This window comes from Cryptomeria japonica, chromosome 11, assembly GCF_030272615.1.
Source record: "Cryptomeria japonica chromosome 11, Sugi_1.0, whole genome shotgun sequence".
NCBI classification, from domain to species: Eukaryota; Viridiplantae; Streptophyta; class Pinopsida; order Cupressales; family Cupressaceae; genus Cryptomeria; species Cryptomeria japonica.
In genome coordinates, this window is record NC_081415.1 from 720,104,128 (window position 1) to 720,117,588 (window position 13,461).

Consider the following 13,461-nt stretch of genomic DNA (forward strand, 5'->3'; position numbering starts at 1 on the left):
CATTTTCACAGGTTTTGTAGGCTTCACCATTATTTACATGAGGAGGCTCTTGATTTTAATTTTTCAAGGTCAAAATCACTTGGTAATCGAGATCCTATTAGTAGTGACTCTAAAGATTTTCTCTTGATAAGCTTCAATGAAACTTTTGATAGACTCTATTTTTTTTAAATCAGTTGTGGCAACTTCATATTCATTATAGGGATGAAGACTATTGTTATCATCATCATCATGGTCTTGAAGTGGTATACAAGGGTGCTTAGAATTATTCAGTTTCTTGGCCTTTGCTTGGATGTGTGTGATAACTAGGGATATGCAAAAATTTGGACTATTGTTTGAATGTTCAAAAATGATTTGATTGACAAAATATACCAAGGCAAAAGTTTGGACTCAACTATAAACAATTTGTGACCTATTATGGACTTGAATGTGTGTAAGACGTATCACTATGTTTTGATGTTACCTAGATGTGAGATGACCATGGATAAGCCAAACTCAAGTTAAACTTAGGTTAATTCAACCCGGAGTTTAAGTTTGGTTAAGACATGTATTAAGTGATCTAAGGATAAGTGCATGTTGGGTGATCAATGGGGTTTTTTAAACATCATTATAAATGCCTCCATCTTTTCCAAGTCAAATTAGTGTTATACAATCTAGAGGAGTTCAAAAGCTTGCAAAAATAGAACCCCAAGTCAAATTAGTGTCATACAATCTAGAGGAGTGCAACTGGAAGGTTTTAACATGTAATTTTTTTGCCCCCTTGGAGACCATAGAACTTGTTACCATTATTTAAAATGTGAATGTTGTACCTTAAATAGTATTTTGTCTATCTATCGTATATTTGTAGTTAATTGTATGTATGGATGTACATAAGTAAAAATAAAATATTATTATTTTTAGATTATTTTCAAATACTTTCCTATGTAACATGATTTCTCATTTACATATCAATATATTATATAAGCAATGTTTAGATAAATGTATTTATTTAAGATATGATTAATGTTAAATACATATATATTACTTTATGGCAACAAGGGGTAGAGTGTAATGGTGTGCTAACAAAAGCTTGGTAGAATATTAAATGTATGCTAGCAAAAACTTAATTATTATCTTAAATTTGATATACAATCACACATTAATAAGCAGCACATAAAATATCCCTTTCCCTTTTAGTCAATAAAATAGTTTCAAAGTAAAATAAAATAATTTTTACGTATGTAAAATAGCTTCAAATATATGCTTTTTATAAGGTTTATGTATTTAATATATCTATATCGGTTTACATTATTTTGAAAATATTCTTTTTATATATAGGGGTAGAGTATAATGATACACTAACAAAAACTTACCTTTTATCTTAAATTTAACATCGATTTACACAATACAACACATAAAAAATTTCTCTCCATATATTTAATCAATAAAATAACTTTGAAAAATAGTTTCAAACAAACACATTTTTTCAAATTAAAGTATTTAAAATATCCACAATTTTCATTATTTTGAAAATGTTCTTTTTACTTACTTTTATTTTAATTTATTTGAAACATGTTAATTTTTTTTGAGGAGGGATTCATGTTCTCAAATGGTCCAGATAACACAGATCCCTTCCACATGAAAGGAGTCCACAACGTACAACCCAGAAAGCAAACCATTCATTAAAATAACAATGGAGGATCAAAAACTGAATATTTATCATATTAGTGATTATTAGAAGTTGGAGAAAGGAGGCACTCAAACTGTGATATAAAGAAGGTTAGTAGCTCAACAGTATGCAAATGGGGGTTCCTCAATTTAAATCAATTTAAATCCTAATCAGGATTATGTACAATAGCATAGCATTTGAGACAAATTTAAGAGCCCTCAACACCAAGCATGGTTCTAGTAGTAGTTGGAGAAAAAAGTGAAAAAAACCCTTTAAAAGTAACTCTAATACCAATGGGGCCAGTAGCTCAGAGAGGATGTTGGTAATTCAGTGATAAGATTATTCCAACATACACAGAAGAGTCTTACATTCAAATTTTAGTATCAAAGCTACGCAAATTAAATTTAATATGAAATAAATCAAAAAGTTGTAAATCAATTGGTTAAACACAATTAATGAAGGTGATGATATGTTCTTTGATTATACTATCCACCAAGGTTCAAAAAATGATGACGTAGGAATCATGAACCAAGCGATTTTGGTTCAAAAATTCTCAGACACCATTAAGCAACTAATTGTTTTTATACAACTTTTAGTGATTTTAGTATAAAAGGATAGCCGTTTTTATACAATTAATGAAGGTAATGATATGTTCTTTGATTAGCTATCCATCAAGGTTCAAAAAGTGATGAGGTAGGAATCATGAAGATGAGGTAGGAATCATGACCCAAGTGACTTTGATGAAAGAAATACCCTTTAAAACCTTGACTCTCAACAGAATAAGTATCAGCATATACATGTACTCCCATATCAGCATAGACATGTACTCCCATATATACTATCTGATAAAATTCTATGTACTCCCATATATAATATCTGATAAAATTCTATGTACTCCCATATATACTATCTTGTGGATGATAAAAAAAAAAAATTTAAAAAGGTAATAAACCTCATTTATATCTTTTCACACTGCACTTGTATGATAACACTACTAGAGAAAAAAAAAAAATCTCAGACACCATTAAACAACTAATTTTTTTTATACAACTTTTGGTGATTTTAGTATAAAAGGATTAGCCGTTTTAAGTTTGCAAGTACTAAAAAATTTAACTGTTAATAATATTATCAATGTTAAGCAGTTATACAGGATACACAATTTGGATTTCCAAATATCTAAATTCGCATGGCATTCTTGGTAGCATTACAGTTTTTACTTTTATTTAGTAATTTAACCAAAATGGCCAAGCTTCAGTGACAAGTTCGGTTCATTAGTTGTATAAAAACTGTGATGAACTGAAAAAATGCAGTAGTTTTTAAATAAATTGTTTCACGTCCTTATATTCCCAATTCAAGTATTCTGTAACATTTTGACGAGGAGGAACATAAACAAGGTTCCATTGCGTGTCATTTGAATCTTATGTCCCTGCTTTACGACGTGCAACACGAGCAACAAAACCAGCCTTGATGGGTGCCACAGAACGTGAGCATCCACACTGCAGAGACATAATAAACACAAGAAATCAACAATCAGCATGCCTCCTTTGTCCTGTTCGATATTTTATAAAGTTTGAAGCAATACTGATAAGAAAATCCACTCACAAAAGGCTCTGTAACTACAATACCAGAACTATAGCTACTGGATAACAAGTCACAAATATACTTCAACTGAAATTAGATTGCATTAAAGTGAATAAGATGCATAACCAAATAATCAGAATAAACTCTTTCCCTTTGCATATATCCAAGTAGCATTGGAATGGTGAAAAAGAAGTGTCATGCAATTATTTTGCTATCCGTGAAGTGCAACCTACTCCCCATCCCTCTCGCCCTCTCTTACCCGACAAGATTGTTTACAATGATCAACAGGGAAATAGTAGTGTGATACAAGAAGCATCTTTCGAAGTTGTTTTACAGAACAGCATTCAACTATGAACATGAAGACATAATATAAAGAACATATTCTGAACATTTTAGCTTGCTAAAAACTAAATCAACCCAGCACAACATTCAATTACTAATGTGAAAAGACGTGAGAGGATGGAATACCAACCCCTTCGTGATTCATAACAGCAGAAAGCAGACTCCATTCAAGAAAATTGACACCATGCAAGATATAATTTTCAGAGGCAAAAAAGGACACCATGCAGGATTGACTTTTCACAAAAATATGTAGCCTTGTAACATAAATCACTCAAAAATATAGATCAAAAGCCACATATAATATTCCTCACATCTTGGTGTCTTGAAACTAATTGCCCACAAAAAATGGTATTAAGTTACCTGCTCACAGCGAAGGAAGAAAAGCCGATTTTCCTTTGAAAGGATGGTATCAGGACTCTTACAACCATTGCATATCACATATTCATCTGCATGGAAAAAGATTCAAATAACAATCAGTGCCAGAAATGGAACCCAAACAAATCCCATCAATCTTACCTAATACCGTCCTTCCACTCGCCCTCAAACAAATACAAAATCGTTTGTACATATTTTCTCTAAAATGCTTTGCTCCAATATAGACTTGCTTGTCTTTCAGTAATTATGAGTAGTTTTTCTTAGCATCTGTCCACATTCAGTATCTTTCTTCAGATTAGTGACAGAGATACTAGAATTTACATAACAGCTTCTTATAGATATCAAAGTATAAGAGAAGCAGAAAAGTTGGGATCCAATAGCTAGAACACCCCTCAGAAGTAATATATAAAAAACCCTAATGATTTTTCCACACACAATCCTCCCAAATTATTTTACAACTCATTATGTCAATTATAGGATCAGTCAATAACTGAATTAGAGATGAGACCTTTACCCCTGGATATCTCCAAATATTCTAGTTCATTTTAAGGCTTCGATATACAGCCAGAGATCTCAGATTGAAAAGGCTGATGTATTGATAAATTGATGTAGCATCCATACTTGGCAAAAGAGTATAATGTATCAAGATTTGCTCTCTTTCCCAAGATCCTAACACTTGATACTTCATTCTATTGATGCCCCCAATGAATTCAAAGAAGTTAGTAAGAAACATTATTCTTCCAAGCTGTTTCATCAGGAAGTTTATTATTAATTTAATTTAGGCTTGTTGAAAGGAATTAAGATGTATCATTATAAAAAGAAATGTTGTCTATTGCAATTTGACAGCATGCATTTCTTTTTAGCCAGTAAAATATTATTTAGAAAGATGGTGAACCCACATGATGTCCCATAACTGATCCAACCAAAAAATATAGCTTACAGGGTTCAATAATTTGGGCTCTGAAACTTCTTACACAGTACTTAAAATTTCACACTTAACCATAACAATCTGCTAGTTTTCTCACCATGCAAGTTCAAACCATCTCAGCTCCATCATGTGATCTCTAAAATTTATTGTTTCTTTCTGGATCAAAATATGAATTGTAATTGTAACTTAATTTAATTGATGTTTTAACCTCATTCAATAGCATTGTAAGCCTGTAATCATTATCAGACAGTTAGGGGGGAAACTTAAGATGCTTCACTAGCAAAATCATACGCTTATAGATATAGATGCATCAGCCCTGAAGCAATTACTAAAGTCGTTAAAAATACATCTTTCTTTTCTTGATTATCTCTCTTTAATGTTTTGTGAAAATGGTAATTCATTAACTCTCTTAATTAACTCATTGATAACTTTGTTTTGTCCTCTAGATGGAATGATCACAGTAAAAGACAAGGATCCATTGCATCTTTTAAATTCTTAAATAGTCTTCTGGTATTTGTTGGCCATTTCCAATCATTGCCCTTCACTACGTTCAAAAAGTTCTGCAAACTTCTTTGTCCACACAACAACTTCGTTGACATCATTTGATTTTATGCTTCATAAATCTCCAGCATGTATATTCTCAATAAACAAAGCATATTGAGGAATAAAATTGTACAATATATTTCATCAGACATTAAAAATTCTTCACCATAAATCCAATAAAATATTCTGAAAGTAGTTTAATATCCTTCTCAAATTTTGAATGGCGCCAAATATCTCATCTCACTTATTTGCATATATATAATGTAAAAAATAATATTCATAAGCCACCTCTAAAACAAAATTGCAAAATCGAACTTCAGGTTACCTAAAATCAATTAAATGAAAATCATAACCAATAATCCTACAGTCACTCAAGTACCAAATTGCTAAAAACACCATACTTAAACATTGTTGATCAATATCTTTCACGTGTACTAATTGTTGTTTCAATGTAATAACCAACTCGTCCTCATCATTAACATAATCAATCAACAGGACTTTGCTCATTTCTTCAATATGTGATTACTGATTAAACATTATAATCCATCAAGTTCAGGATATGGTATTTCCTTTTCTAACAGTAAACTAGTTATATTCAGAACTACCATGTCTTTTAGGCACTAACCCACATTGCCCTTAGATGCTCAAAACATTTTAAAAAATGAAGGACTATACTTCCTATTATTACATTACCTCTGGCTATTTCATTATCACATTTATTGCTGGCTTACTCGTTATTCAAAGATTCAAACTACCAGATTTCAATTGGAATCTTATACATCCACTTCACCAAGCAGATTAAATAGATCATTCTACAAATCTAATCTCCGTGGCAAAAAAATTATGTTAAAATTATAAAAACACTTGAGGGCATTGTTGAACTGGTTTTGCCATTGATGTCAAGGTGGTGTGTGTTGATTCAGTCTAGATCTCGCCATGTATGCAGAGGTTGCAGATTCCATTTTCAGTTTAGAATATGCCGAGTGGCCCATAAAGCTGGTAACATGTTTTGTTCTTGTCCGATTTCAATGGATGTCCAGGTGGCTTTTAATTAAGTTTCAGTTCAGATCGACTTTTCTTACTGATTCGCCTTCTTTGGTGTTTGTGCAATGTGTCGTTAGTTTTGCTGTTTGTAGTCAGAAGTGTCTGAGGCGTTTATATTTGCTTCTTGCCCAGTCACTGTTTTGGACTCACTTGTATCGCATGTTGCTTGGCTGGATGTTTAATTAGCCTGAGCATTATTTTATTATATCATGGCCATCTGTGTATCGAGCTGGTAATTCTGGGAGATGTTTCGATGATTACATGCATTCCTTTTAGTTGGCCGTCGCCATGTGTCATTCTCTACTGAGTCTTTTTTGTGACAGTGTATTCTTCTGTGTAGCGCAGAATGAACTGTATGATCTTTGCAGATACCTTGGGCTTTTTTTTTGAGAGCAGTCAGTAGTAACTGCTTGTGGATGATTTCTGGGGTTACCATTCTTGCTCAGTAGAAACCGCATCCTCTCTGACCCTGCAGAAGATAGTTATTTGATTGGACGGCAGAATTTTTGCATTCCATTTTTGAGAGCTACGACTGTCGAGTTGTGACAGAGTTCGAATGCAGTGCATTGGGTGTATGGGGAGAATACAAAGGGTTGTTAGAATTTTTTTTTGAAGAAGCTCAACCAGAAAATTGGAGGAGAACGTGGCTTTAATTTTTTTTAGTGTGTGGTATATGTTCAACTGTTGTGTATCCTGTTTTTTTTTTTAAAATGGGTATGGTTCGGTGTCTGAGGAAGTAAGAGCTGTTCCTACATGGTGTACTGGTCGAATTTTTATAAGTATATGGAATGGGGGAGTCACATCTACTGTGACAGTTCGTAGATTATATTCTTTAGCTGGACAGTGCACTGTAGGATGTTTTGATAAATTCTGAACTTCACGGCTAAGTGTAGATGTCTTTATCTTCAGAATGAAGTCGATCTGAAAGAATTCAACATCTGGTTCTTCGTTCATTAGCTGGACCTTGTTGAAGTTGTTCTTCTATATGTTCAAGTGTAGTTAAGATCAATCCTTCTAAATTGTAAGCTTATCTGTGTACAAGAGTCTTCATGAAAAGAAATGTATTCAGCTGGAGCTGTGGTTCAGTAACAGGATGCAGAGTTATTTGAAGAGTTTACTCATCTCTGAGTAAAACATAGAGCTTATTGTATTTTCAAATCTCTGATTTTCTCTTTGTGTGAAATTAAGTAGGTGCTCATTGAGGTTGCAGCCTCTAATGTTCTGAGTAGGTGCTCACTTGAGAGTTGGAGCTCTCTGCTGTAACTGGGTTGAAGCCCATTTGGATTAGTGAATTCCGTGGTTTTTTACCCTGTTTGGTTTTCCACGTGATAAGAAATTCTGTGTCTTTGTCTCTTTTGTTACATGCTCTTTATCTTTGGTTTAGAGTTTTTTAATCGTGCTAAAACACTGATTCAATCCCCTCCCCTCCCCCCTCTCAGTGTTTTCTATTTGCTTTTCAGGCATCATATTACATAAGTTGACATCAATGCATATGTGACGACTGAATTATAACAACCACTGGATGACAGGACAAGCAGCACCTAACAAGAGACTGGAAACACAAGCCTGGAGGACAGCCAAGCACACAGTATATAAGCTTAATGCAAAGGATAATCTGAACCAAACCTCATTATTTTCCAAGCAGATATTATATAACAAAAAAAATTGCACATGTTTCAGACACCTGTACTGAAACATCAATTCCCTCATAAAATAATGTGTCTCTAGATATCTCTCTACATGGTATAGAGCCACACAAATGCATTGAATGTGCCAGAAATATTAAAATAATATCTTTATTCAGTTAATTAATGGTCAATATTGTAATATATTGTAAATATTAGTAGTTTCTAATTTTGCATTCGCTATCAGTTGTTTCTTATTAGAAACATTGATCTCATGTAATCTATTTAATGATCGTTTGACCATTTGTTTAATACATTGAATTTTTACCAATTACTCTGTAATATGGTATCAGAGCAGGTTAAGAATTTTTACGATTTTTGCTCCCAAAAATCGATTCTGTTTAAAAATTCTTTTTTCATGTCAGTAATTATTTTGGGCGGATTTTTCAACCTATAATTAGTGAAATTTGTTCGCGTGATTGTTTTGAAGGGTTTTTCATGTCATTTTTTTTACGCATTCTTGCAGCAAACCCCGCGTCCATTATTGGAAATCCCAAATCACGCCTGCCTATGTTCGAGGGTTTTTAACATGATTTTTCGCGTTCTATTTCCGTCGCTTGTGTTCAACTCGTGCGATGATTTTCATTTGTGATGCGTGTTTCGGGCGGATTTGCTGTGCCCTCCTGCGACCTTCGTCTTTCTGCAAATCGCGATTTCTGGTGACGCAATTTCTAGGGACTTCGTCGCACAAAAAGGGTTTCGTTTTTTGGCGGATTTCTGGAGATTTTTTCCCACATTCTTCTGCGTCCTGCAGCTCACGATAGTTCCTTCTGTTCATGGCAGTTGTTTTCGGAACCCTCTGTTTTTCGGGTGACTTTCCTACACGCGACTTATTCCTTTGATTTCCGTGGCGATTTGTTCTATTCTCTGCGATTTGTGGCACGACATTCCACGCCTGTGTGTGATCTGCTCAAGGGTTTCTACAAATTACTGTGCAACTGCAGGCCGCCTAGGGTTTATTTTCGAACCCTTGGTAATTTTCTAGGCGGCTTGTCATCTATATTTTCTGGGTCATCACAAATCCGTACATTGAGATCCGTGCCTGGAAATTTTCAATTCTGCCTTGAATTCAGTGCAAGTTTTTGGCCTCAGTTTTGTTCTTTACACATCGTGATCACGCGAATTCACGCATTGGACAACTCTTGCCTCGATATTCGTGTCATCAAACAGTCAACCAACTTTGACCTCAATTTTCGGTGATGGCATCTCTGACGAATATTCTGCTTGAGGGGAGTCAGAAATTCAAAGGCAGAAATTATAATAGTTGGAAGCAACGGATGTGATCACTATTTTTGAGTATCATGTTATTGATCAGTTGGTTCTTGGAATAGCCACCCATCCCATGGCAGTCAGTCCTGATCAGACAAAGTTTGATGAACAAAATCGTGAAGCTATCATGCTCATCAAGCTCTCAGTGACCGACAATCAACTTCCTCAAATACCTTTACCTACCGGAAAAACAGCTATCGAGATATGGGAGCATCTCAAGATGCTGCATGAGACGTCTGATAAGAGCCGAGCCTTCTTTTTGAAAAATGTGCTCTTCTCTATAGTCATGGATGAGCACAAATCCCTTCAGGAGCATCTCAATCGGATCAAGGAAATCCATGACCAGTTAGATGCCATTGGGCGGAAAATGGAGGAAGAGGACATAGTGGTAATCACCTTAAAGAGTTTGCCAAAGTCCTATGAGCATTTTGTCAAAACACTCAACATCACCTCAACCAGTGTTGATCTGAAGTTCACTGATCTTTGCACAAAACTTCTACAACAGGATCGGTGGAAGCACCAATTCCGCAACAGTACCAGCTCATCCTCTACAGAACAAACATTCAAAGCCAAATCCTTTCATAAGGATAAAGGCAAATTTCAGTCTTCTCAATCTTCTCAGCAGAAACCCTCTGCTCCGTCATCAGAAGACTCGAAGAAGAAAAGCGTTCAGTGCAATTACTGCCATAAGTTCGGTCATATGAAACTTGAGTGTCGTAAACGCTTGGCTGCATAGACCAGGCAAAGTGGTTCACAACCTAAAGCAAATGTAGCGGAGCACACTGAGCAGAGCGAGTCTGCCTTTTATGCCTTCATGGCTAAAAGACCTGCAGACCATGTCAAGTCTTCTGCCTGGTATATTGATTCAGGTGCCTCTCGCCACTTCACTCATCGTCGGGATTGGTTCACTAATTTTCAGCCTTACTCAGATTCAATTATTTTTGGAGGGGAAGAGTACACAGTTGTCGGAAAGGGCAATGTGTAGATTAAATCTGGAGGGAGGAAATTGATTTTCCTCGATGTGTACTATGTTCCAGGAATGGAACTCAACCTTCTCTCAGTTAGTCAAATTTTGAGACATTCTCCTCAGCTTGACGTGACCTTCAATTTACATCATTGCAGTATCATTGATCGGGAGACTCAGTCTACAGTTGTCGTAGGTCTTGAGGATCATGCTCTATTCAGACTCGTTGACTCTGGTGATTCTCAGGAGCTTGCCATGGCAACCAAGCGCTCCTCTATTAGTACACTCTGGCATCAGCGTTATGGGCATTTGAATGTGCACTATCTTTCTTAGCTTGTTCGGGAAGATCTTGTCATTGGACTACCAGAGATCCAAACCCAGAACCTCGGAGTTTGCGGAGCATGTCAGGCTGGGAAGCAACATCGGACTCCGTTTTCGGATGGCAACTCTTGGAGAGCTTTTAAGGTACTACAGCTGGTCCATGTTGCTATCTGTGGACCTATGGCTACTCCATCTGTTACTAGGTCCAAGTATTTTCTACTTTTTGTTGATGATTTTAGTAGAAAAATGTGGGTGTATTTTCTTCATCGGAAATTAGGTGTTTGTTTGGTTTCAAAAGTTCAAAACATTAGTAGAAAAAGAGTCTGGTCAACATATTATTACTCTTCGGTCTAATAAAGGGGGAGAATTTTGTTCTTTTTCCTTCTCCCATTTCTGTGAATATGGCATCAAGCGCCAACTCACTACACCTTACACCCCTCAACAAAATGGTGTCATTGAGTGGAGAAACCGCACGATTACCGAAATGGCCCGATCTATGCTCGAACACAAGAGTTTTCCAAAAAAATTTGGGATGAAGCAGTTAACACTGTCGTCTATCTTCTGAATTGATCTCCTACAGTGGCTATGAAGAAGAAGACTCCAGAAGAGGCCTGGTCAAGCCGCAAGCCTAGAATCAGTCACCTGAAGGTTTTTGGCTCCACTACTTTCGTCTAGATCCCTGATGCGAAACGCACCAAATTGGATGCCAAGAGCTAGAAACTCATGCTCACCGGCTACAGTGATAATCACAAAGCCTACTGACTGATTGACATCAAGACAGATCGTCTCATCTTCAGTCGTAATGTGGTTTTTGATGAGGGACGAGGGCCATTTCAGCTCTCTCCTCCAATTGTGGATTTAGAGGATCGGCCTTTCAAGGCTCAAGACTCGGGTGTCCGTCTTCCATTGGGTCCACCTGATGGGAAGGCTCCAGCTGTTCCAGTTCCTGCACCTACACCAATTCCTTCTCCTATAGGATCACCTAGACACACAGCTGCACCACCTTATTTTCCTCAAGATTCATCCGATCTTCTTTTTGATGAACCTGATCCTGTTGCACCTCCTGCATCTGATGTTGGCACTTCTACCCTTCGGCCTAAATGGTGGGCTAAGACACTTGCTGATCTTCATGATGATGAGCTCATTGAGGGTAGAACTGCCCAGAAGTCGGAAGAAGAGCAAGCAACCTAATTATGTTACTTTTTCTCTCATGGCCAACATTCACAATGTGTATGAACCACAAACATACATAGAGGCGAACGGGATACCTCAATGGGAACAAGCTATGGCAACTAAGCACCAGAGCTTGCTGAAAAATAACACTTGGGTTCTATCAGATCTTCCTCCAGGGAAGAAACCCATTGGATGCAAATGGGTCTATAAGGTCAAATACAAGGCTGATGATACTTTGGATAAGTACAAGGCTTGTCTCATTGCCAAAGGCTTCTCTCAGCGTGAAGGAATTAATTACGAGACCTTTGCTCTGATAGCAAAGATGAGCACCATTAGATTAGTCCTAGCCATGGCAGCTCAGTGTGGTTGGAAGGTCCATCAAATGGACGTCAAGACTGCCTTCTTGAATGGTGAGTTACAGGAAGAGGTCTACATGACGCACCCTCCTAGATTCAAGGTTGCCGGAAAAGAACACCAGGTACTCAAATTGGTGAAAGCACTCTGGCCTGAAACAAGCTCCTCGGGCATGGTACATGAAAATTGATAAGTACCTCACAAATCAAGGTTTCCAAAGGATTCCTTCCGACTCAAATCTATATGTCAAGACTACTTGTAGTGATATCATCATTCTGGTTATATATATTGATGATCTAATTATCACTGGCAGTTCGGCATCTTTGTTTCAGGGAATCAAGTAGAATTTACGCCAGTCTTTTGACATGACCAACCTTGGGCTTTTGCACTACTGCCTAGGTGTTGAGGTTTGGCACCAGTCTCATGGCATCTTCATCTCTGAGTCCAAATATGCCAGGGCTTCACTAGACAAGTTCCGAATGCAGGGCTACAAACCTACATCCACACCTATGGAGAAAGGCCTGAAGTTGTCGACCAAATCCAATTCTCCAGTTGAGAATGAATCCGATTTCAGGCAACTAGTGGGCAGTTTAATATATCTCACCTCCACTAGACCTGATCTAAGCTATGCAGTGAGTTACATTTCCCGCTTCATGACAGCTCCTACATCAGATCATTGCGTTGCAACGAGGTGGATCTTGCGCTATGTCAAGGGCACTTTAGACTTTGGTATCCTTTATGGACGGACCAAAGATCCCAGACTCATCAATTTCATAGATTCGGATTGGGCAGGCTCTATTGACTTGATGACGGAAAATCCACATTTGGGTATGTCTTCAATTTGGGCACAGGTGCTATCACTTTGACCGGTAAGAAGCAGCAAGTCGTAGCTCTTTCCTTGACTGAAGCTGAATATCAAGGAACAGTCAAAGCAGCTTGTGAAGCAATTTGGCTTCGAAGGATGCTTTCAGACATCTAGTTGTCTCAAGCAAGTCCTACACCCCTCTTCTATGATAATCAAGGGGTGTTGAAACTCGCCAAAAATCTAGTCTTCCATGAGCGAACCAAGCATGTTGAGCTTCATTGTCACTTCATCCGCAAGCTGGTTGAAGATGGATCTGTGGATTTGTAGTATGTCCCAAATGAGGACCGGACTGCAGATATCCTCACCAAGCCCCTACATCCGGATAAGTTTGTTAAGTTCAAGGGGCAACTTGGTGTAGTAGACAGATTGACC

At 37.0% G+C, this 13,461-nt stretch overlaps 1 protein-coding gene across 7 annotated transcripts in view; it reads right to left on the reverse strand.

Annotated features, from left to right (window-relative positions):
- Positions 1–2,743: 2,743 nt before the first annotated feature.
- The window catches only part of LOC131061280 (eukaryotic translation initiation factor 2 subunit beta), a 131,370-nt gene continuing 120,652 nt past the window's right edge, over positions 2,744–13,461 (reverse strand). For all 7 annotated transcript variants that reach the window (XM_057994866.2, XM_057994864.2, XM_057994871.2 and 4 more), the window contains exons 11-12: positions 3,929–4,014; positions 2,744–3,141 (exon numbers count right to left, since the gene is read on the reverse strand). In XM_057994866.2, the coding sequence (XP_057850849.2) occupies positions 3,064–3,141; positions 3,929–4,014 (164 nt within the window). In that variant the 3' untranslated portion in view covers positions 2,744–3,063. The remainder of the gene's footprint in view (positions 3,142–3,928; positions 4,015–13,461) is intronic.